The sequence below is a fragment of the Athene cunicularia genome (assembly GCF_003259725.1).
Source record: "Athene cunicularia isolate RWA chromosome Z unlocalized genomic scaffold, athCun1 chrZ_part1, whole genome shotgun sequence".
NCBI lineage: Eukaryota > Metazoa > Chordata > Aves > Strigiformes > Strigidae > Athene > Athene cunicularia.
The window spans coordinates 20,697,827-20,722,151 of NW_020799142.1; the positions used below are offsets into that span (position 1 = coordinate 20,697,827).

At 37.4% G+C, this 24,325-nt stretch overlaps 1 protein-coding gene across 1 annotated transcript in view; it reads right to left on the bottom strand.

Moving 5' to 3' along the window:
• Window positions 1-7,160: 7,160 nt before the first annotated feature.
• The window catches only part of GHR (growth hormone receptor), a 120,934-nt gene continuing 103,769 nt past the window's right edge, over window positions 7,161-24,325 (bottom strand). Inside the window, exons 4-10 of the mRNA XM_026865892.1 lie at window positions 21,195-21,324; window positions 18,576-18,736; window positions 17,399-17,577; window positions 13,673-13,844; window positions 11,654-11,744; window positions 8,861-8,930; window positions 7,161-8,597 (exon numbers count right to left, since the gene is read on the bottom strand). Coding sequence (XP_026721693.1) covers window positions 7,635-8,597; window positions 8,861-8,930; window positions 11,654-11,744; window positions 13,673-13,844; window positions 17,399-17,577; window positions 18,576-18,736; window positions 21,195-21,324 — 1,766 coding nt within the window. The 3' untranslated portion in view covers window positions 7,161-7,634. The remainder of the gene's footprint in view (window positions 8,598-8,860; window positions 8,931-11,653; window positions 11,745-13,672; window positions 13,845-17,398; window positions 17,578-18,575; window positions 18,737-21,194; window positions 21,325-24,325) is intronic.

The following is a 24,325-nucleotide window of genomic DNA, read 5'->3' on the forward strand; positions in this document are numbered from 1 at the left end:
TGAACAGGAGCCAGCAGTGTGCCCAGGTGGGCAAGAAGGCCAATGGCATCCTGGCTTGTGTCAGCAATAGCGTGGCCAGCAGGGACAGGGAAGGGATCTGACCCCTGTACTCGGCACTGGGGAGGCCGCCCCTCGATTCCTGTGTTGGGTTTTGGGCCCCTCACTCCAAAAAGGACATTGAATGACTCGAGCGTGTCCAGAGAAGGGCAACGGAGCTGGTGCAGGGTCTGGAGCACAGGTCGTACGGGGAGCGGCTGAGGGAACTGGGGGTGTTTAGTCTGGAGAAGAGGAGGCTGAGGGGAGACCTCATCGCCCTCTACAGCTACCTGAAAGGAGAGTGCATAGAATGGGGGATGAGTCTCTTTAGCCAAGTGACAAGTTATAGGACAAGTGAGAATAGACTTAAGTAGTGCCAGGGAAGGTTTAGACTGGACACTAGGAAGCATTTCTTTCCCGAAGGGGTTGTTAGGTGTTGGAATGGGCTGCCCTGGGCAGTGATGGAGTCCCCATCCCTGGAGATGTTTGAGTTGGGTTGACACAGTGCTGAGGGATCTGGTGTAGCTGAGAACAGTCAGTGTTAAGTTTTAGACTGGATGATCCTCAAGGTCTTTTCCAACCTAGATGATTCTCTGATACGCTTCTATTTTCTTGTCTTTCTGTTTGTGACACTCCAGTATCAGTACCTAGCTAAAAGCATGCATTTTGCTTCTAAATAGTCATTTAGTACATTCATCAATGAAATAAAATCAGAAGGTTGTTATAATTGATTGATTGGTGATTGGTAGGAATCACTTAATTAATATTAATTACATTTGAAGAAAGTGACACATCTTTGCCATTATTTACGCTATAAAAGCAAGAGACTTTGTGTCCCTACAGCTTTTCATAAAATACGTAACTCTTTGGGTAGTTTGTTCTTGTAGTCTGACTACCACTATGAATTTTATGAGCTACACATGAGCAAAATTTTGCATTTTAAATACTGTAGGTTTATGAATCTAATCACAGTTAACATTAACACAAGTCCTTTCCCTGAGTTGCACATTCTTTCTTTGGTAGTTTGGCTCAGGAAATTTCACTTAAAAGTTTTCATGACATTTTAAGGCACTAACAAATCTTTCTGGGTCCATCAAAAAATATGCCATGACAAATATTGAGTTCTGACATGTACAAGTAAAAACTTAAGGAGTCCCATACAGCTAGGCCACAGATGGATGACAGTATGCTCGTAATGATCGTAACATCTCTGGGTAACAAGCAGACAGCACTCAGATGGCTGTTGAAGTGTTGAACCCACTTGTTTGGTAGCACAGTTTTGTTAGAAATCATCTTGGTTTTGGTAACTTTCCAACCTTGTGCTTTATTTTTCCAAGGAAAGTACATTTAGTGGGCTTACAGAATTAGTTCCTGAAGAAGTTTTCCATTTAGAAGGGCAAGGTTGGCATTTCCTTTGTTTTTAACTCACGATTGTAGCACTGTATGTGCTACACAGATAGTTGCTGTGAAACAGATCAGAAAATTTCTGTCTTAGTATGAAAAAGTTATCTGACATGTGGTTCTATATATCTTTCTGGTATAATATGACAAGGTTTCATATACAAGTGAAAAATATGTAAAATATATGTTCTATTAATTTCATTACTGAGGAAAAAAGTGTGAGGAATCAATTTCCTGGCATGCCTAGGCCTCAGGTGTCTCTTATGGAACAGATTTTCTTTTCCTTCAGCATAACCTCAAAAGAAGACCAAGGACAGTAATGGCAGCATCATTTATATCATCTGTGCAGGGAAGCTCAGAAAGTTATCATCTCTTCAGCTTTGCTTTTACTCCCACTAAGCTTTCTGCAGACTTTTATTCCTTCCAGTTTTGAGGAGAGGAGTTCAGCTATGTTCTCTCTCAATTTACAACATGATGTGGAAGGATCCTCTGCTTTCTCAGACTAATTTCAGGAAGCTAATGTATAATCAGTCAGGTAAATTTTATATATTAGGATAAAGAACTTCCGATTTTGCAAAAGAAATACCAGTGGCTATAGCAAAAAATTTAAACCTGACAAACATTTGTGTCAATTTACTAGATGCATCGATTTTAATAGCTGCATCTGCTTTTCATTACAACTACTGACTACAGTTGTCATCCACACCACTCCTACAGCTCCACCTACAGCTAATGACACTTTGCATTGCTGACTCCTGTCAGCTGCTCCACTGTGCCTGGTTCTTTACCACTATTACTGTTTCTCTTATTTTCCATGTGTTTCTGAATGTTGCCTGTCTCTATTAGCCCTGATTAGAGAAGGTGAGGAAATGCTCACTCAATATAGTTATGCCAGAGTGTTCAATATACAATCCATGGAAATGGATTTGGGCTACATCTTGCTTCTGTCTGATGTCATGGTTTCTATGGCAGTTAAAGCACTGGCAGTGTGTGCAATTAATAATGATTAGTCAGAAAAAAGAATTTGTGCTGTAAAATTATGTTTAAACAGAGGGAGTTCCAAGAGAGAAATACATCCACTGGTATCTCCTCAAAGTAAATTGCTATAAAAGCTGGTTAAATACTTACCCATTCCACTGTTTTGGTGAACTAGGATATTCTGAATTAGAACTGAAAAATGGGTAATGAAAAAGTAATATTCTGTAGTGTTTACCTCTTTGTCCATCCCCCAAGTTTGCATTGCTTCCTAATAAAAAAACCAACATGGGCTAAACTTTTTCTTCCTTTTCCTCTCAAATCAGGCAATCTGAGTCAGGCACTCCTTTTCATAGGGTGTCTGGTACTAAGCCCCTGAAACAGCACATCTCAGTGCAGGGCTAAAAGTTTGCCAGTGGCTATATTCATACGGTTTTAAGTTTCTCTTTGAACCAGAGCATTAATTTCCATTCTTACAACTGTGCTGATGCATACATAGTTGTATATACTAAGCTGTGAATGACGGTAGAGCATTACCAACGTAGATTGCCACCATTAACTTGAAGCATTTCTAAAACCACAGCAAGTCTATAGAACACTCATCTCTTATTTAGTACTCTTACTATTTTGAAATAAACCCCCATACCTTTGATAATGTTAATCTTCATTCAGAATGGGTGAACAAATCTCACAAGGTGCTGATCTCATCTCCTGTGTGGTTTAACCGCAGCCATCAACTAAGCATCACACAGCCAAAACCAGCAGTCAAGAAAAATATTTCAACTCAGGTAGTAAAGAACAGAAGTGTAAGTCATTATGTTTGACAAAATTATTTATCTTAATGCAAACCAGTATAGATGGTGCTGTTTCAGTTTCTTGTAACAGCTTGAAGCCTTGGAAATATGCATTGTCTTTCATTGAGAAAAGAGGCTCAAAATGAAACTCCTCCAAAGTGAGGTGTGCTTCTTGCTGACACCAAAAGGCAGCCAGCAGAGCTACTTGAGTCCTGCTTGATTTTGAGAACCAACATGGTTTCCAAATAGATATTCACACAGACTAGCCTCTGACAGGCAACGTATGAGTGAAATGTCATTCCAAGTATGGGAACAAATGTGGCCAGTTTACATGCCAAAAACTTAAATGCAGTGAAAATTATTGGGTTTATCACCAGAATGCTCCTTGCTTACAGTGTCCATATGTGATATCTATTTCTTTTCACCTTGTACAATTTAGCCATTGATTAAACCTGGAAACTACAGTTTTAGTAGGCATTTCTAAAAGAATGAATATGAGTCAATATAAAAGTGACATTTTTATATTGTCTGGCATTGGGACAGCAGCGTTATTTCTCAAAGTGAATAAGAGAGCAGATAAAAAATTACTGGTCCAGGGGCTCTTTACAGCACAGATATATTTTTTTCCACTTCAGAGAAAAGGTGAAATTAAATAAACAGGTTACTTTGCCAATGTGTATAACCTTTTCTGTGTCTGGCAAGTGCACCATGTCTTGAAATAATAGGTTGCTGTGTTCTGTAAGAAAACAGCAGACTGTCAGTATAAAATGTAAAGCTCAGGGACAACTGCAAGTCTGATGCTTGGATTTCTCTTCTGAACACAAGCTGCAGTTGTTAGGCATGCGATTACTTGAGCTGCACTGCTGTTGGATGTGGAAGGGAGCTCAAGCTGGCTTTTCACAGTCCCTTTAAGCTGACCTAGGTGATAGTTACTACCAAAAGGGATCGTTACACTATGTCCCTGCAAACACACACCTACCTTAAGCTGTGTATCCTTTCTGTTTCTTGTCTGCATGAGTAAGCTGCATGAGGAAGCTGTTTTCTCCTGGGAAGATCACTCTTAGCTCTTGGCCATGTGTTCCTGCCTTTCTTCTGGGACTTTGCTCAATCAGTTTAACTCATTAATCAACAGAAAGGAACTTCTGATACTTTACTTTAATGATTTTCTCAGATTTTAGAAAGTTGGATCAACTCATGGAAGGGCATTGGCAGAGAGCGCTGGAACTGGCACAGCGAGAGCAGCAGGAGCTGGAGTTCCCCACATGGCAGTGGTGAACCATTGTCTTCACTGTAATTTCTTTAAGCTGTGAATTCTCCAACTCCCACTGGAACTTGGGTATTTTTAGAGCCTTATAAAAGGCATAAACCCTCTGAAGCTCAGTTCTTCAAGCATGAGATATAAGCAAGCATATTTAGTCATCATGATAGTTCATCTGAATTGAGTTCTACAAAGTTGTTTCAACAGACAGTATAAACCAAAAGAAAACAGCGATGCCCTCTCTGGCTTACCTTGGCCAATGGCTCAGCCAAGAGGAAATTCACACCAACATCAATATGTCTTTAACAAATATATTTGGTGTCTGAATATGAGCAAGATGTCCATGCTCCCATTCTAATCTTGAAGAGCAGAAAGCCCCAATCAGCTCACCTAAAGCAGACACCTATATCTGGTCAGCTAAGGAGCTCTTCAGACTATTAACTACAACAGTAACTTCGTCCAACCTGACACAAAGATGTTTGCATTCCTGAAGCTATTTTCTTCCACTGGGGATCAATTCAACTGCCCAAACACAGTCCAGACCTACCTGACACAAAGATGTTTACATTCATGAAGCTGTTTCCTTTCACTGGGGATGAGTTCAACTGCCCAAACATGCATCTACCATCATTCAGGCTTTTAAGATAAGACAAAACATACACAAGACCTGTGCTGTTCTGGGCTAGCACCTGGAAGCCTGATTACATACCCTAAATGGCACAGGATGTCTGTGTCGAGGAACTGAGTCACACCTTGATTCCCTTGGGAGAAAAGGGCTTACCCTTGCCTAATTGGATTCCTCCAACAGTTCCTTCCCTACCTTGAGAGAGAGAAGACAAACAGTAGTACACAGACCGGGAGAAGTTCAAGACACGGCATTTTCCATAGAGACCGAATATCTGACAATTCTGATTTTTCAGAGTTCATATACTGCTAGGTTTTAGCTATCACTACAAGTAACTATCAAGGTTTGTCAAAATATCTGATTTGTGGATTTAACTGTAGGTGTAACTCGAACTAGTGCAGTTTATTTATTTGCCACTATGGGCTGTGCCAGCCAAAGGTAAACTGATCTGCTGAATTAGTAACACGTGTCTTGGCCAGTTCTGGGTACAGCATGTCCTACCTCGATCTATAAATTTAGGTCCATGCTTCTATTTTTAACTATATACGTATCAATCAGTGAAAACACTGATCTCTACTAGACATTGCTTCTCTTCTAAGGAAAGCTGCATTCTACTTTATTCAATGAGAAATACTCCTGATTTCTCCTAATAAAATCTCTATTTTCCATGAAAGAATAATTACCTGCAATAAAACACATTGTATCAGGACAATACATTTATTAAACTTTGAGAAAAACAAACAAAACACTGACATTAAGAAAGTTAAATAGAAACTGAAAGACACATCTTCTGACCAGCATATAACGGCTTGTGTGACCAGTAAAGTACCAAAATGACATTCTGAGTTTGATTGAGGTATTTAACTATTTTTGGCAATAGAAACAGAGTAAGAAACTTCTTCCAAACACACACATAGGCATTACTTGCATTTGTGTCTATCATCTACGAAATTTTATATGAAACTAAATAACGTAGCTGTTAGAAAAATATAGCAGCAAATTAGCAGAATATCTAATGCACATTTACCATAAAGTACGTGCTAAACTTAAAAATCCCATCCCCTTGTTGGGCCCAGTCCTGTAGCCCTTGGTCAGAAAGAGAGCATCAGTAAGTCCTCTGTGGGAGACATCATGAGCAAGACCTGCATTTGTTGCACTTCATGCACTTCTGTTCAGGTCAGGTCAAAGAAATGAGAGTCCCTATCTGCTTTCTAAGAAGAACCCTGCAGTGATGAAACCATGGCCTAGGAAGGTAACTTCTGAAGCAGTAGTAGTTCATTGCAAAGCTCCATCAAGTTCTTAATTTACGTAAGAACAAAGAGAGCTTTCTCACTGAGTTTCAGTTCTCTTCCTTTCATTCTGAAACACTGCCTAACACAGTCAGAGGAGATGCTGTTAGGCTGCAAAACCAAAAACTTTTAACACCATATTCAATTCCCTTCTTCCACTGAAGCCTTTTAATCCTGTTACATCTTAAAAAATGCTGGCTAACTCCTGAAGTCCTTATTTTTTTTTTTAATCAAGGCTTTATGTGGCACAAACTAATAAATGTAGTGATACCTTTGGCTGTAGGAGGGCTTCAGAAGTTGGTCAAATGTGAAGAGATTATGCTGCTAAGTCACCAGAGTATATTCATGTGTTCTCAAAAATTTTCACTGAAAGTACAGTTGCACACTGTTTAATACTGTGGTCAACAAAATTTCGCTTACAAAAAGGTATATTATTAGCATTAACCAGAATCTGAAGAAGAACAGCATAATTTGCCCAAATATTTTGTATATTTTAATGTTGTCTAAAAAACTTTAAATTGAATGTATATTTCTATATTAGTTACGATAAGAAAGTAATAGAATCAGTTACTTTAAGTTTCTACAATATTTTAAAATTTCTCTACACAGTTCTTTGGAGGTATAAAATGGCTCTGTAAAAATCTATTTCTTCTTTCTGCTGTGAACAAAACTTTTATAAAACAGAAAACTGCTTTTTAAGGTTACAGTAATTACATTCCTTGGATGGGTCACCATATTTGAATTACAGTGTGTACTGTAATAGAAAATGTTTATGTTTTTATGATTAAAATATTAAAATATATTTTGTTAATTTATATAAATCAAAATAGGTGTGTTATTTATTCAAGCTGTTTTTGGTTTTCATCTGTATCTTCAGTTCCCAATTACTGATATAAAGATCTCTTCCAACAGCACAGTTTTTACTAAATTCTTAGACTTTAAACCACCTGATTTTTAGCTTTATCAAAATGCATGATTTACTATACATTAAACATAGTAATTTCAATGCTTAGTATCACAAAAATCAACACCCACAAGAACAAGACAGTCACTTCTAGTGAAACAGTCTCAAGACAAATTCATAGATCATATTTACAGAACACAATAGGAATATTTTGATGTATATTTTACGTTGCAACATTTTAGATAAAATTATAAGAACCACAAGAAACTTTTAGACTTCATTTTGGTTTCAGCATACAAGCCCAAGCTGACTCTCTGCTGTGAAATACTGCATGCACCTAGTCAAAGAAGAGCTACGGCATGATTTTGTTCAGCTGGTCTGCGCTCACATAGCCACAAGACATATTGAATTCCTTGTCTGGCACAGGCAGTGCAGTTGCGTTGAGCACGAGGCCTTGTGGAGAGTGAACGATATGAATAGATGTATAGTCTGGGACAGGTATCTCTGAACTTGGCGTTTCTGCTGTTGAAGCTCCAAAATTGACACCAGTAGTGGTAAGGCTCTCTGTGGTGAAGTAAGCGTCTTCGTTACAGCTTTGCTCCTGAACATACGGCTCATCCTCTTCATGGGAAGTCACAGCAATACATTTTTTCACATCTGCCTCACAGAAGTAGGTGTTGTCCATGGTGAAGTTTTGTTCTGTGCAGCCTTCACATTGCGCTCTCCCCACCTTGGATTTCTGCCCTGGTGAAAGTACAACACTGCCTGCTGGAGTAATATCACTCACTTGCGCATAAAAGTCAGTATTTGTCAATGAATTTTGGTTAATTAGCTGGGTATGGACCGATGGACTAGCTGAGACAATGCTGTCTGCAAAAGGTGGCCACAGATGGTTATTTTCAGACTGAGTATTCATAAGCGCCTGCTGGGTGTCTGTGTTGGCAAGGCTTGGAAGTGACTCATCATTATCTTTTCTATCAAGGCACAAGAGATCCTCTTCTTTTTCAGTTACCTTTTTGAACTGATCAACATCAGATATGGCATCACATGTGTCACTTGCACTAAAGTCTGTCTCAGGAATATCTGGTTCACAACAACTGGCCCGTCCAGAATCATCATCCTTTGCTCCCAAGCAACTGTGTGATTTCAGGTGATCTTCACTCAGGAGTCTGTCTGTATCTGAGACTCTGTTCTTTTCATCAGGGTCTTCTATGTCCAACTCAATAAACTCAACCCACAAGTCATCATTGTATAGCTGTGTCTTGTAGTTGTCATGGCTGGCTAAGATGGAGTTCACTTCATCTAGCTTTCCTTTCTATAAAGCAAGAAAAAAATTAATATTATGAAGGAATTAATTAAAAATGCTCATACTTTTTATGATGTTAACTTAAGAAAAGGTAACTGTAGCTGATGTAATAATGGCAAGGTTGGTTTTTTTTTTAATTTTATGAAAACTATGCTGTGGTCATTTACCCCATGTCACAATTTTTTCCTACAAAATTTTTTTGTCTGGGACAGCAATTGTCACCTGCTACTACTACAGTGATTCCCACCATAGATTTCAGAGCACAATCTTACCTTCAAGAGATCTGGATCAATCCCTTTAATCTTTGGAACTGGCACGGGAGGAAAAATCAGCATTTTTAACCTGGAAAAAAAAAAAAGGCTTTTAATTGACAGTGGTCCTGAGGAAGTCAGAAAGAAGCGAGCCGTACATTGTGTTTTTACTTAAATTACTTCAGAACTGAAATGTTTGAAGATTCAATTTCAAATAGTCCTAAGGAGAAGAATTACTGTTTTCTCTCAGTGCAAATAAAAAACAAGTTTTCTGCAGCCTTCCTTGTTGAAATCACATACATTTCTGTGGGAATCCATTCTGGAGTCTGGTCTTTGAAAATTTAATGCTTTATAGAAAGAGAGTAAATTCCTAGATCTCTGTCAGTATTTCCCTTTTTTAATATAATTTTAAGAGGAACCTGATATAAGCCTCAGTGTGCAGAGTGACTTTCTCAAAATTCTTTTTTTCAGGCAAACAGTAGTCTTGCATAAGCCCAATGAATTTAAATAGGGAAATAGAAAAAGGGACTTGGTGAAAAAGTGATTTACTTTATAATTTATAAAGAAACAGAAACACAACTGAAAAAATTTAGGTTAGTATTTTGCCATCTCTATGACACTTTTGTTTTCTGAACTATTAACATAACAAGTAATATATAATAATGACAGGGCTTTACCCTTGTTGAGAAAGAACTAGTAACTTGCTTATGCTTGTACATACCATGGAAATACGTATTATTCTAATCCTTCATAAAGTGAATTTCTAATTCTTTTGAGGGTATAAACACCCCCCCCCCCCCCACCCCCAACCAACCCCAAACAGAAGGACAATTTTTCATTAATAATAATCCAACAATAGACTGTCATGGTTATCTCCTCCATTTTATACCCCTCCTTCTTTTGCAAACAGGTAGTTCCCAAAAGGAAAATCCAACATTCTCTTTATACTGCATTACTTGTGTATTTTAGAAAGTAAGCTGTGGGAATGGTAGATCTAAATCCAAATGTTAATTTTGCTGCATTGTTAGTGACCTTGGTGAGGTCCAGAGAGGATCACAGGAATCTTAAGGAATGCTAGAGAGGAATTTAGTCACCTTCTGCTTAACTATGGAAGGCCCAAATTCCCCAGCTGTTTTTGTTTTTGGCAGACACTCAAAGTTCTGCCCAGCAAGCCTCAGTGAGAGCCAGAACTCCAGTAATTTTCCACCTAACCCCTGGAGGGGCTGTGTTAGCTATGCACTGGCTGAGCTCTCAGGGTACCAATTTGACTTGCACTTACAGTTGAGTCCACAAATCATCTATTCTGACAGGATTGGGCACTGCTTCTAACAAAACAGTCAAGGGATTTTACCACTTGCTGCCTGGAAAATTCAGGAGGGAGAACTACACTGTGCTCCTTTCTTGGTCTTGCATAATTCAAGTCTGCATCTTTCAACTCATATGGCCTAACCCCAGGCCATAGTTCCTAGGGAGAATGGTTCAGATCTTGTGAGATCAGAACTGAGGAAAATATGAACTGGTATTTTTTCATATACAGAAGAAAACTGACTCTGGATATTCTGCATTATGGGAAATCTATGCAGCCTGCTCCTCTGCAGAAGACATTGCCATTCCCATCACCACGTGCACCAGCTTGAAGGAAAGGGTGCAGGCCCACAGGTCCAGAAAAACTTTCCAGATGAAGGATCCTCAGTGGAGGAGAGCTTCCTCCAGCACTCATGATTAGCATGGAAGATAACAGTCTGATCAAAGACATGCTTCAGTCCTCAAAATCTTTTGCGACAAAGCCACTCCTTCCTCAGTATGCTGACCTTAGTGAGGTCCTGGCCCTTTGTTCAAGTTGTTCTTACTCCATTCTGACACATCAAGATTTTGTCACGCATTGTATCAAGAGCTTTGCTCTTAACTGTGGGACCAGGATGCTATTGCAGGGAGTGGCTTCCTGAAATTAAGCTCTGCCAAAGCATAGTGCTGCTTGACTAAATTATTTTTTTAGAGCTGCTCCAACTGCACCATATTGTTTTCATTTCAATTACTTGTCCTTATGCTGGTATGTGCAAAACACCTCATGTTCATTTTCAAAATGTGTATACAAGACCACTGACAACATGCATGTGTGCACTGGGACTTGACCATGGTGTTGCTCCACAAACTAGGACAGTACTGGTACGATATTCAAGCTGAGTTATTCTGCCAAAATCTATCCCTGAACATGCATATTAGGGGATGAATTCATTCTGAGACCATTTCGTAATTTTTATATAGATAAAAATGTGTCATTGTTTAATTTTTATAATGACACAATTTTATAGGTTTTATGACACAATCCTGTGCTTTGTTTTATTTTATTCCTGTTATTTATAGAAGCCAGTCTATCCACAGAGACCAAATACTCCCCTATGACTCACGCTCTTTCCCTTGGCTCAATGAAGAAATAGTCAGAGATTAGTGGAATAGCCTAAGAACAAAACCAAATATATAGTTATATTTGTGTGAAACTTTTGAACAGTATGTAGGTAAAAATAGTGTTTACAAAATTTGAATGGACTTTAAAAAAAAATCCCCTTCAAAGCCCAAGTAAAATAACTATGTAAATACTGTAGAATAAAATGTTCTGCAATCCAAAAGGAAGAACTGTCAACATGTTCAGATTCCCATGCTGAAGGGACAGTACATACATATGCCAGTGTCCATGTGGTTTAGGAGAATGGGCAATCCTCAAAATAGTTTCTAGTCCCCCAGATTTGAAACCACCAAAGCACCCTAATTTTTAAGCTACAAGTACATAAAATCTGACAAATAAAAACTTTCTACCTTGGTTGTTTAGATAGCAGGATTAAGATCACTGTTACGGCCAGCCCACATGCTCCGAAGATAACAACTAAGAACCATGGAAACTCAATTTCTGAAAAAACAGGACAAAAACATGTTAATAGGGATCTGAATCTTTCTGCATCTTTAATTTCAACCTTCTCTTCCACTACCTGAGGATTCCAAAGTGGTAAAAACTTGTAAGAGAATTTTTGGTTACTTATATGTGAAAGTTCTGTGTTAAGCAGAAATAAAAATACCCTTTTGGTCTCACTAGTTTCCATGCTGCATTTGTAGGTTCACTGAGACTGCCTGAAAAAACAGAACTGGGTTTTAAAATATAAACAAGATCTTAGTACAGACAATATTATGTAGCAAAATCAGTCATGAAGAACATGCTACCGGTAGTCCAGACGGCATATAATGCCACAGACCATGTTACTGCTTGCTCACCCGAGCTGAGAGAATGTTATTAATAGCATACTAAATCATAGGCAAATTCTCTCACAGAAGTTAAAATATGGTGGTGTCAAAAAGCATACTGCTCCTCTTTCTAAAGGCTGAACATTAGTTATGTTGTGAACCATCAAGTGGGAAAATAAAAATCTTCCTTTTATTTACCTTGCAGGTGGCTACAAAAATTTCAGGTCATTGGGAAATGCAATATGGTAAGAATGAAAAACAATGCTGAAATTTGAAATGATTTATCTTTTAAACAATGGAAATTCCATTATACTTAAGGTGACACTGTAGAATACAAAGTATAGAGACATTTATTCTGGCTGCAGTTTTAGATTCTTCTATTTGTTCCCAATTTTAAGTTTTCCATACAAACTTCATTCATTTTTTGGGCCAACAAATACTGGGCAGAAAGCTTTAGAATTCTACACATGAACATAAATATACATTCTCTCAGGGAAAAAAACAAATAAATTCAGGTACCAGTTTTATCCCTGTGCTTCTAGCTTAGATTTTGACTTGTTTTCAGGCATTAGTAAAGTCCTATCTGGATATATCTGTGTTAGACAGGTTCCTATTCTAATGAAGAACCAGTAGCTCCTTGTCACATCAGTGACACCTGTGAATGTCCAGCTGTCTCAAAAAGTTAGAATATTGCATTTGAATTTAACTAGTCTAAATTTTTAATACATGGAAAATTTAAATTTTAATTCTGTGTTTCTAAAGCTGATATAGAAATCAAGCAAGAATAAATTCTCAGTTAAATCAGATCACTACTGGTGTGTGAGATGTATGGGTATGGATTAACTTGCAGAATCTGGATTGTAGTGACTGAAGAAAACTGTGCTTGTAGGATGGCCTTAGCTTTTCACAGTACTTTAACTTGATTATTATGAAAAACTTGACAACTTAATGCAGCCGGGGTTAATAAAATAATGCCACATGTCCAGAACATTAGCTGTTCATATAAATTAGGAATGAAAACTAGTAATATGAAGAGTTAAAAAGGGAAATACAGCAAGATTTTGAAAGATAAGAGTTATGGGTGGTTTTATTTAACATCTTCATTAATATCCTGGAAAATGAAGTGAAGCAGCCTGTTAAAATAATTTGATGAAAAGCTCATATTTTGAAAAGTTAATTTAGTAGCTCAGACCTAAGAATGCTTCAGGAAAAGGCACCATCTTGTTCTTTTAATAAAAGGAATGTGGTGCTCAATGGCTGTTTCTTCTTCTGTCTTTAACAGCACTTTAAAAACAAGACAGAAGCAAGAATCAGAAAAACTCACTTGTCCTTGAGAGAATTGGGCAGCTCATAAAAGCACATCATTCTGACAACAAACTTAGCCAGCAGTATAACACTTCAATAGAAGTGACAATTCACTACTGGAGTGCTCATTTTAGATAATGAAGTATGAGTTTTAACTGTATTTTAGGCTCTATAAGATGTGCAACAGCAGTTATTACTTCTGATTCTTAAAGCTATCTGTATCTTTCACCACCTCTGAAAAGACAAAAAGACAGCATGGTTATAAAACTATTTTGCTGCACTTTGCTTACTTACCTTCAGCACAATGAACAAATTCAATGCCTGCTTGAGAAAAAGATACATAAAGGATTTCACTGAACTCTCCAAATTTTTCAGAGGTACGTTGTCTTGATCGGACTCGTATCTCATAATCTCTTCCCATCTTCAGAGAGTACAGTGGAACCATTGTTGAGATCCTGGGTTCTAACTGTAAAGACAGAAGGACTGTGATTTATTTGTTTGAGTTGTACGGGCAATTTTACACAGCTTCTTGATTTCAGAAATTAACTTTTGAAGGTGTTTTGCTACTTGGAACTGTAAGGATACCATGAGAAGAGTTCAGAGAGAAAATTCACACCATTTACTTTTGACTTACTAGCCATCGGGCTTTGTTGTGATTCAGGGGACAAAAAGTGGAGAATCCAAGCTCTCTGTTAATACAGTCAGTGAAGAAAGGCAGCTGCTCCCAGTTACATACCATAAGTAGGTGGTGTGAACATCTCCCATTGATTGTATCAAACTGTAAATCCTTTTTACTGTTACAATACAACATTACTGACTTAATTACAGAATTGTAAAAAGAGAAATGATTTAAAGGCCTTCTAACCAGATGTGTTGCATCTTACAAATGTATTTATTTGGGGGACACTGCATAACTCCCCAAATCTTCAACTGCATATAAAATGTGACAATGGACACCTGTGAGAGCTGGCATCAGATTGTTGGTCTTGAGACTTCTATATTAAGTACTAACTGCAACATACTTAGATACCGCCGCATATCAAACCATGTAGGATGTCACTTAATATGTACAATTTCTCCTATTACTCCTCTGAGAATCTCTATTTTAGTTCCAACAGCCCAACAAAAGTACACTAGAATAAGGACAATGTGCTCAAAAGAGAAATTCATGTGGCAGATGTCATATTCTAATTTTACTTAAGCATCAAGGATGATACTGGCAAAACTCATCATGAGCTAAGAATTACAACACCTGGAAAACAGCAGCCATAGGGAATTTGAAAGAATCTTCAACAATACAATCCTATAACCACTATAGCTGCATAATCTAAACTTGAGACACATTCTGTTGGTAGCTATGATCTGTGGGATTCCCTGAACCCTGGTGGCTCCAGACTCAAGTCAGATTTTGGAGGAGGCAGTGATCCCACACAGACTGCTTTACTCTGCTAGTTGTCAGGCACAAGATCATGGAGAACCATTGCTCTACACCACAAAGGTTTTTAACATGTGAAGACTATCCAGTTGTAAAGTATAAGAAAGGGTTTACTTATTTTGTGCTATGAAGCCACAAAGAAATAGTACAGTAAAGTTTTATGGGTAGGGTGTGTTTTTGTCTGTTTGTTTGTAGGTTTTTGTTGTTTGTTTGTTTTTCCTGAGACAATTAGTGGAGATTCTTAAGGATGATGTTTTCACACCTTGTTTGAAAACACATCAGCCTCACATGGTCTGTATAGCTATCGCTAAGTCATGACTTGAAGAGACATAAGAGGAGACAGAATTTTAGTCTAGTGAATGTAATGGGCAACACTTCAAGATAAGAGGGTACAATTTTAAAAAGATAACCATCAAGGAGCTAAGAACAATGATGAAATCTTTTAAAACTGTGGGCCATATTACATTTGACTCTGTCTCATAAAAACCTGCTATATGAGGGTGGAGATTTTACTGTTTTTAGGAAGTTTCTCAGAAAAAAATTTTGATCCTCTTATCACCATAACTTACTGTTATAACACTTTACTGATTAAAGTTTTAGTACTCTTTCAATTCATAAGTTATCTATTTTTAATTAGTAAATAGATTGAGAAAATTGAATGCTATACATGAAAAATCAAACATGTCCATCCCAAAGCATCTAAAAAAAGTACAAACAAGTCTCAGTAAGGGGGAGTACGTACAGTGTCAAGTACTATGAATTAATTTTTGTATCTTTTTTTTTAATCAATTATATGTACAAAACATTATGGCATATTTAAGCAGTCAAAGATTATCCTTTGTGTAAAACACTAGTTATAACAGTATAACTAGACATCTATCTCTTTACTGCTTCAACAGTCATCACAGAAGAGATTTGTAGCAAAGAATACAAAGAGTGAAAATGTTGCTCCAATGATGTTTTTCAGAGTTTTGCTATTGTCTTAGGCCAGACCAAGATTCTGTTCAGAAATTTCTCTTTTGTGCTCTGGTAGCATCTCAGGGAATTATGCCATGTTTGTCTTTTTAAGCTGAAAGTCATGATAACATACAATATATACAGCTGCAGTACAAGATAACCTATAGTACTATTTTTCTTGAGGCAAGTGTAGTATTCAGCAATTTCTTATCTGTTTTCTGAAAGAAGAAACATTGATCTTCAAACCTTTGCTCTCCTAAGAAGAGCTATTCTCAAGGCATGCTGGAATAATTGATGGTACTGGATCAAGAACAAAGCTTTATTAGGGTATTTATACGATTGATACCTAAAAGGCTTATAAACAAAAAATAAACTGTGCGTTTTAAAAGAGGTATCCTTATTGCCTATCACACTGCTTTTTTGAATTCCATAAATACTCTGCAGAGTTTCAACTTCTTAAGGAGTATTGATTTACTGCCTAAACTTAACTCATTTCGTAGGCTTTAAAATATAGATGCTATACAGTAAGTATAGCTTAAACAGTATAGAGAGAAATTCAGTCAAGTCTTAGAAAAAGGTTTTGACATTCCAGGCCTGTTTGGCTGTAGACTTACTACTAAGGAGTGGGATAAACAGAAAATGCTAACATTGAGAAGGATCAGAAGGGAGGAGGGGTCCAAGGTCTTTCACAGATGAAGGCAAGCAAACCAGTTTGACTCTGTCCCAATTGGTAAATTTGCCTTCTGCCAATTAAGATGAATTCAAAACAGTATTATCTATTTTCTTTCTGTCAATTAACTCAGTTCATATTAATAGGAAAGCAAAGGAAGGGTTCTTCTCTGAAATGATGTTCTTATTGCATTGACCTGGTATTCAGGAAGAGTTCTCCATATGCAGATTTGCCATGACACACTGACACTTAGTGTATGCATTCAGGTAAGCTGTGTACAATTTCCTCCCTGTAATTGGAAAACCAGCTACATGAGAAGTGATTTTCAAACAGAAAATTTAAAAGATTTAGGGTGTATATATATATATTTTATCTTTTCATGGACTATCCATATTGTCACAAATTTCTCATTGCTGTTTGGTATGAAATCTCTATGTCTTATCTATGTTGCATTATTTTTATTTGCTTATTGTATCAAATTTTAAACTATAACTGAAAGCTTTTTTTTTTAAAAAAAATCCACTGAAATGATAATTATAGATACTAGAACTTTACAGGTACTCTGAAGAATGGTGACATGTTCTATGAAAAATATTCTTGTTCCAACTACTAAAAATACTATGCACTGTTTGAAATAGCTGAGGTTTAGGAAAACAATAGAGAAATATTTTATCCTTGAAAAAAACCTGTATATATCTGACTATTGCTAAAATTTCTAACCTAACACAGGGATTTCAAGGTTTGTTTTTTTTATCCTGTGTGTCAACTATCTTGACGCATAAAGTCACAATGTTTGTTAGAAAACTTAAGAAGAATATGGGTATATTGTTTAATAGTTAAGGTATCATTTAATTAGCAATTACAAACCTGTTGCTTTTCACAGTAGTACAAAAGTGTTAGGGACAGAACAAGCCTGCACTGTACTATGACTATTGTATAATAAATATTTGCTTCATACCTCCTTCCATTTTGTCTCATTAACTTCTTTGTACTGCAATTCATACTCCAGAGTAATCCATCCTTTCTGAACATCTGCTGTTGGTGGTGGATCCCATCTTACTTGGATATCCCCATGGATCCCAGTCTGACTAGTATTTAGCAGAGTCCAGTTAAGGTGGACAGGGGGATCAGGTAGTACTGTTTAAACAGAGTATTTGGAATAAAACAGCCAGTTTTCAATGCAAAATTATCATTCTTACTACACACTATTAAATTATTTCAAGACTGAAAAAGCATATTAACCACATATTTGCTGATTAAAATCTAAACCTATGAATCAATGACAAAGTCACTACAAGTCTGGTAACAAGAAGGCACCCTGCCCCTGGTAGTAGACATGCTCTGTATAAATCTCACCTGAGTGACTAATAAAGAAGACTAAGAACATATTACCTATTACTACTTTCTCCATAGTAGCTTACAAAACACTGAGACATAAACAAATCTCCATTAAAATTCAGATTTAGAGTTCTCACTACAAATAAAGACAGTAATTGGAGTAACACAGAAAGATAAATATTTAGTAACTAAACATACAGAAGTACAAAAACTGTGGCATCTGAAAAATTAAGCTAATTTTGCTCAGCTGAAGAAAAGAGAGCAGTGGGTATTCTAGTCACTTGCAGGAATAAATTAATTGCATATACATACACCACTGCTCTGAACAAGCAATAACATCTGCAAAGTCCCAGAATGCCACAATTCGTATTGCAATAAATATAAATTCTATCTTGGAAATGATAAACAACCTGATTATGTGGATTAGTGTTGATTCAGTAACAAAAAAATGGTTCCAGAACTTTGTAGGATCAAGATTTTAACATCATCCTTGTTCACACTGAATAAGCGTATGTAATATCCATTAGAAAGGGCTCAGAGGGACAGCAAAGCTCATCTGCACACATTTGAGACATCACTGGTATTCAGAAAGATAAACCATATATTTGCTTTTATCCTTTCAGCTTTCTTGCAATTTGGCCAATATTTTCCAAATCCCTTCCTATATATCATATTTTTTAGAAACTAACCTTTCTGAAAGGGAAAATTTAAATACAGTATGAGTAATATGAAAGCTTATAGCATGACACCTACTGTGATATAAATACATAAAGGTGAAATGCATAATGGAAGCATACCTATTTCATCAACGCTGAAACATTTTTCATCAAATACTTCATCTTTATTGGCAAGCTTAACACAATACGGTATCCAAATAGAGGTGTAGGATGTGTTGAAATAACAACTATTTTCTCCTGCAGTAATATAATCAGGGCATTCTTTCCAGTCTTCATCATTCCTAGAATGACAACAAAAATGCAATATACACGAGAGAGAGATTTATAGATCTTGCAAAATACAAATTATAGATTTTACAAGACACATTGTTGATAAGTCATAACTTTTATGGAAATGAGTAAAACATATAAATATTGACTGTGATTTACAATGAAGCCAAACCACTATCCAAGGAACCCGTATAAATGAGTTCAGGTTCTCATGTACTGTTAGTGGCATTTCTATGCCTTGGATGCTGCTTCCAAAAGAACAGTCAGAGAGCACATCTTGCTATGCTGGTAGCTGCTTATGACTACCAGCAACCACAAACTTAGGTAAATTTGAAATGCATTTAAGCAAATGTTGTTCAGGCAAAGTTAAATTGCAGTAAGATGTCTATCTACATAATTAAGTCTGAAACAGTGAAAACCAGTCTTTATGGCAGATCAATACTGCAACACGTGCGCAGCCAAGGACAGGGGAATGCGTTGCCCTGGTGAGCTGAATTGGGAAGTAGGCACTGGAGCATTGATTGTGCACACGGGAAAGTGCCCAAGGGTGGATGCTCCAGGAGACCTGGCGGAAACCAACCCAGGACCGCAGGATGTGAACAAAGGGAAGAAAAATACAGCACTGTGAGTGAGGAAGGGCTAAATTCCTTCAGATACAGAACTTCTAAAACACATGCTTTGGAACTCCTAGCAAGAAACCTCTTATATTTTTCTATTCTGATTTTGTTCAAAAATTCATAAATGTTCTTTGTAAATAAAAGAATTGCAGCAGGAAATACCACATTCTTTTCATCTCTTAAAAAGGACAAACCAGCTGAGTTACAAAGACTGGCATGAATTCTCAGACTGAGAAACACTGCTACTTGTGTAGGGTCATTTTCATGCAGCCAAGCTGAAACTAGACAGCAGGTTCAAAACCAAAAAAGTCTTCAGTTAAAGCAAAACGGGAATGACCAAATTGTTTGAAATAGTCTACAGGAAAAGTGACACACATTTATTCGGTATTTTTGAAGTCACTTTAGAAAAACAAATCTCATAGCAAACAGATCTGCTGTTGCTGTTCTTTATCTTGATACTGTCTCTCAGCCCAAATATAGACTGAACACAGATATTTTCAAAAATTACAGTTGTGGTTTGTTAAAAATATACTGCAAATGCCTTTTCCTACTAAAAGTCATTGAAGCTATGCAGTAGGAGGATTAAGCTAAATCAATGACACCAGAGTATCCTTCAGTACTGGAGTGGGTGCTTAAGAAGTAAAAAGGCGGATGGTACACAAATTGCATAAGAAGCATTTCTGCCACTAAGCACCAGTCTTGTGCTTAGCTGATGAGACCAGACACTTTTATAAAGGAAATGCTGTTGTACTGCCAGATCCAGGACTTGATAAATATGTATGTGGTTTGATATTATAGCTTGTGTTAAGTATGAAACTGAGTTAGATGACTGAGTTCAGTCCAGAGCCTTAAATGTTGCTTGCATATTGAAACAGAAATATTTTTAATGTGGATGTTCAATTCACATCTTTTATTGCAGTATTCTGATTTCTAGGACAAAGAAGAAATATGTGATCTGCTCAACGTACGTGGCACTGCTTTATTGTAGAGTTCAATTAATTTTTAAATGACAACTGCCAGCTATAAACATTTACAATTAAGTAGTGGTTTTAACTTGGATCCCTGTATTTCTGAGAGATCTCAGAAGAGTAAGTAGGAGAGTCAGACTTGCCATTAGGCTTATGTTTGCTAAGCAAATGTATCATCACCTGTAGAAAGTGTCTGTAGAAATAAAAAAATGAAACAGTACATTATATGGAACAGAACCTCACATCCCCCTATTCATGTGAACAAAAGCCCTGTTTTCCTTAGACATTACTGGCAATGTCTTTGTCCTCTTTCAGGCTAATCATTGTAACAACTTGAAAATTACAAAAGCTTAAGTGGAACATGAATTGGAATAGAACAGGGCTCAATGAAACATAATCTCCAGCCTCAGAGCAGCCTTTTCACCTGGACCTGCACATTCAGACTTCAATCTAGCAACTGATCAATAGGAGCTTTATCAAACTTTGATAAAAATTTGAAAGGGGATTGTAATCAAACTTCACATCTGTGCACAGATGTAACAAAACTCACAGTTGCAAGTTATGTTGATAAGGAATAAACTGAAGTTCCCTATTAAATCTCCTTTCCCAAGCCATACAGTGTTCAGTTTTGGATTCTGAAACCTGGACCTAAGTTTATTTAATAAGAATGTGTTCTTATCTGCCAAGTAATGCTTGTTGCCACAAATTGCTTAATAATAAACAACAACAAATCTTGACATTGAAAGTATCACTTAAACCACAGTTTTATGCCCTTAAAACAGTATGGCTCATATCATAGCAAAAAATTAACAGCAACAAGCTAACAGCCATAGCAAAAACTTCTCTTTCTTTTACTCTTTCTTTTATTCTTTCCATATTATTACCTTTTCATGTACAATAGTTGTATTCTTCCTGGAGCAGTAAGATTATAAAAATTTCCATCAGTCCAATAACATGAAAACGTCTCCAGTTCAGGTGATCTGCACTTGCTGATTTGTGGCCACTGTAAAAGGTCTGTCAGGAAAAATGGCAGGGGACAGAAGGAGACACATTAAACAAATCCATAAGCCAGACTAACATGCTGCTAAAATGAAACTCAGCATTTTTAATGAATAATTAACTTTTCTTTCAATTCCTTATGCACAATGAGGCAAGATTTAAACACTTTTATGTGCATATATGTAGATGACTGTAATTGTAGAAACAAAATTTGAAAGATGGGTCAAGCTCTCTTTCGTGCAGTGTAAAAGTGTTAGGATCATAGACTGACACACAACTGTAGTAGAATAGAATAGAAAAGACTATTTCAGTTGGAAGTGACCGACAATGATCATCTAGTCCAACTGCCTGACCAACTCAGGGCTGACCAAAAGTTAACGCATGTTGTTAAGGGCATTGTCCAAATGCCTCTTAAACACTGACAGGCTTGGGGCATCGACCACCTCTCTAGGAAACCTGTTCCAGTGTGTGACCACCCTCCCAGTAAAGAAATGCTTCCTGATGTCCAGTCTAAACCTCCCTTGGCACAGCCGTGAACCATTCCCATGCATCCTGTCACTGGAATCCAGGGAGAAGAGCTCAGCACCTCCTTCACTTCCCCTCCTCAGGAAGCTGTAGGGAGCAGTGAGGTCGCCCCTCAGCCTCCTTTTCCGGGAGGGAGCCCTCAGCCCTCCTCACAGGACACACCTTCCAGCCCTCCCACCAGCTTTGCTGCCCTCCTCTGGATGCATTCAAGGTCCTTCACATCCTCCTTAAATTGTGGGGCCCAGCCCTGCCCACAGCACTCAAGGTGAGGCCGAGCGAATGCTGAATACAGCAGGATAATCACCGCTTTTGACTGGCTGGTCATGCTGTGTTTGATTAGTTCAGTACAGATATACCTGAATTAGCCCTGCACTTGCTTTAAAGAAAGTGTGGTACCGTAGAGCTCAGTATTTACTCAGCTGAGCAGTTTTGCAATGTGTCTACTCATTAGAGTAGCTACCTTGAACTGAGTTCAGGTTTGTGTATACAACGTTGTGTAGATATAACCTTGCTCTAAGGGAGATAAAGACCACCCTAAGCACGTGTCTGTTCTGCCACATGCTGCTTCTATATTCATAATTTCTGTGCTTTGTCAAAACTGAAATGATGCAGGGCCATGAAATGACTGCTACAGTTAGTCAGTCTCATCAACCCATGTGAGAAAAATAAAAACAAAAGATGTGGGTATGACTCACTGCTTTCAAAGTAAGTACTTTTTCCTGATTTTCATGGGTCTAATGCTAATGTTTCCTTTTTGGCTTGTAAAGCTTTCTAGAGGGAGATCATATGCACATGGAAATGTCTACCTCTGTTCACTGACTATCTGGGAAACATCATCATTTATTTAAGAAAATATATCCATAAGGCACTTAAAATGTAGGTATTAGGTATTTATGACTGGTGAAATGATCCCTGGCCAGGGAATGACATGGTGCTACTACAGGACTCTGCATGGGAGGTTCTTTGCAAGTATCACACTGTGAATATCAGAATTTCAGACTAGAAATAAGGAAGGAATTTTTTACAGTGAGGGTGGTGAAACACTGGAAGAGGTTGCCCAGAGAGGTGTTGGATGCTCCATCCCTGGAAACATTCAAGGCCAGGTTGGACTGGGCTCTGAGCAACTTGATCTAGTTGATGTCCCTGCTCATTGCAGGGGTGTTGGATTAGATGACCTTTACAGGTCCCTTCCAACCCAAATCATTCTGTGATTCTATGATAATATTTAGTATAAAACATTTATACTTGAAGTTGTAAAAAAGGTACATTTACATCCACCAGATGCTTTGTCCTATGCATGAGGATTTTGTAGCTTTCCTGTATGCTGACTCCTTTTGTTACAGCTCAGACACAGCCACTCAATGACAAGGAAATTTGTATTTCTTGGGCTTAATGGTTCAAATTGTATGTTTTATATTATGCACTGCCAAGCATCCAAATCATGCAGTAACTAATACATGAACATTATGCATTTCTGTTTTGCTCATCCTGTATCATTGCCTCACTTCACATGCTGGACATTGAACAAGGCCTGAACATATGTATGTAAGTAAGAGATTTTGTAAATTGGGTGGCGTACATTCCCTATGGCCCTCATACCATGCCCCCCTTCTTGCTAACCTAAAATAACTCATGTCTGATTGGAAAGACTTAAACAGAAAGCGCTTTTTTCCTCTTAGTCAGCATGTTTCACTTCATTGAAATTAAATTTCTTTCTAAAACGGAAATAAATTTTGAAACGAAGTGTTGCAGCAAATGAATAAAATCACACTGTTCTCTTCAGAAAATATTGAAACAAAACATTTTGACTACTGGCCCTGATTTTGTTTGGTATGGTATTAAATATTTTAAATCTTTGGCCTAAATCCCAGAATACTTTTGATTTTCATGTTTTACACCCTTTTATATTATTCATCAAACAATTCTTACACGGTAGAGATTTTTGTTAAAAACAGCACATAATCATGAAATTTCAAAATGTCATAACATAAATCCGAAATGAAACAGAATAAAAGATTCAAGAACAATATTATAACTTTTAAAATGTATGAATGTTCCAGCTCTCAAACTTGAACCTCCTTTTCTATTTAATTGGAAATCAAATAATTTTTTAAAAACAAAGAAAAATGAATGAAATTCTGCGCCTTTACTTCTGTCCTGGTTTCAGCTGGAATAAAGTTAATTTTCTGCCCAGTAGTTGGTACAGTGCTGTGTTCTGGATTGAGGATGAGAATAATGTTGATAGCACACTGATGTTTTAGTTGTTGCTGAGAAGTGCTCACACTAAATCAAGGACTTTTAAGCTTTTCCTGCTGCCCTGCCAGCAGAGGTTGGGAGCACACAAGAAGCAGGGAAGAGACACAGCAAGGACAGCTGTCCCTAACAAGCCAAAGGGATGCGCCATACCTTATGACCTATATATATGTCATCATACCTTATGACACCATGCCCAGTATATACACTGGGGGGAGGTGGTGGGGGGACACTATGG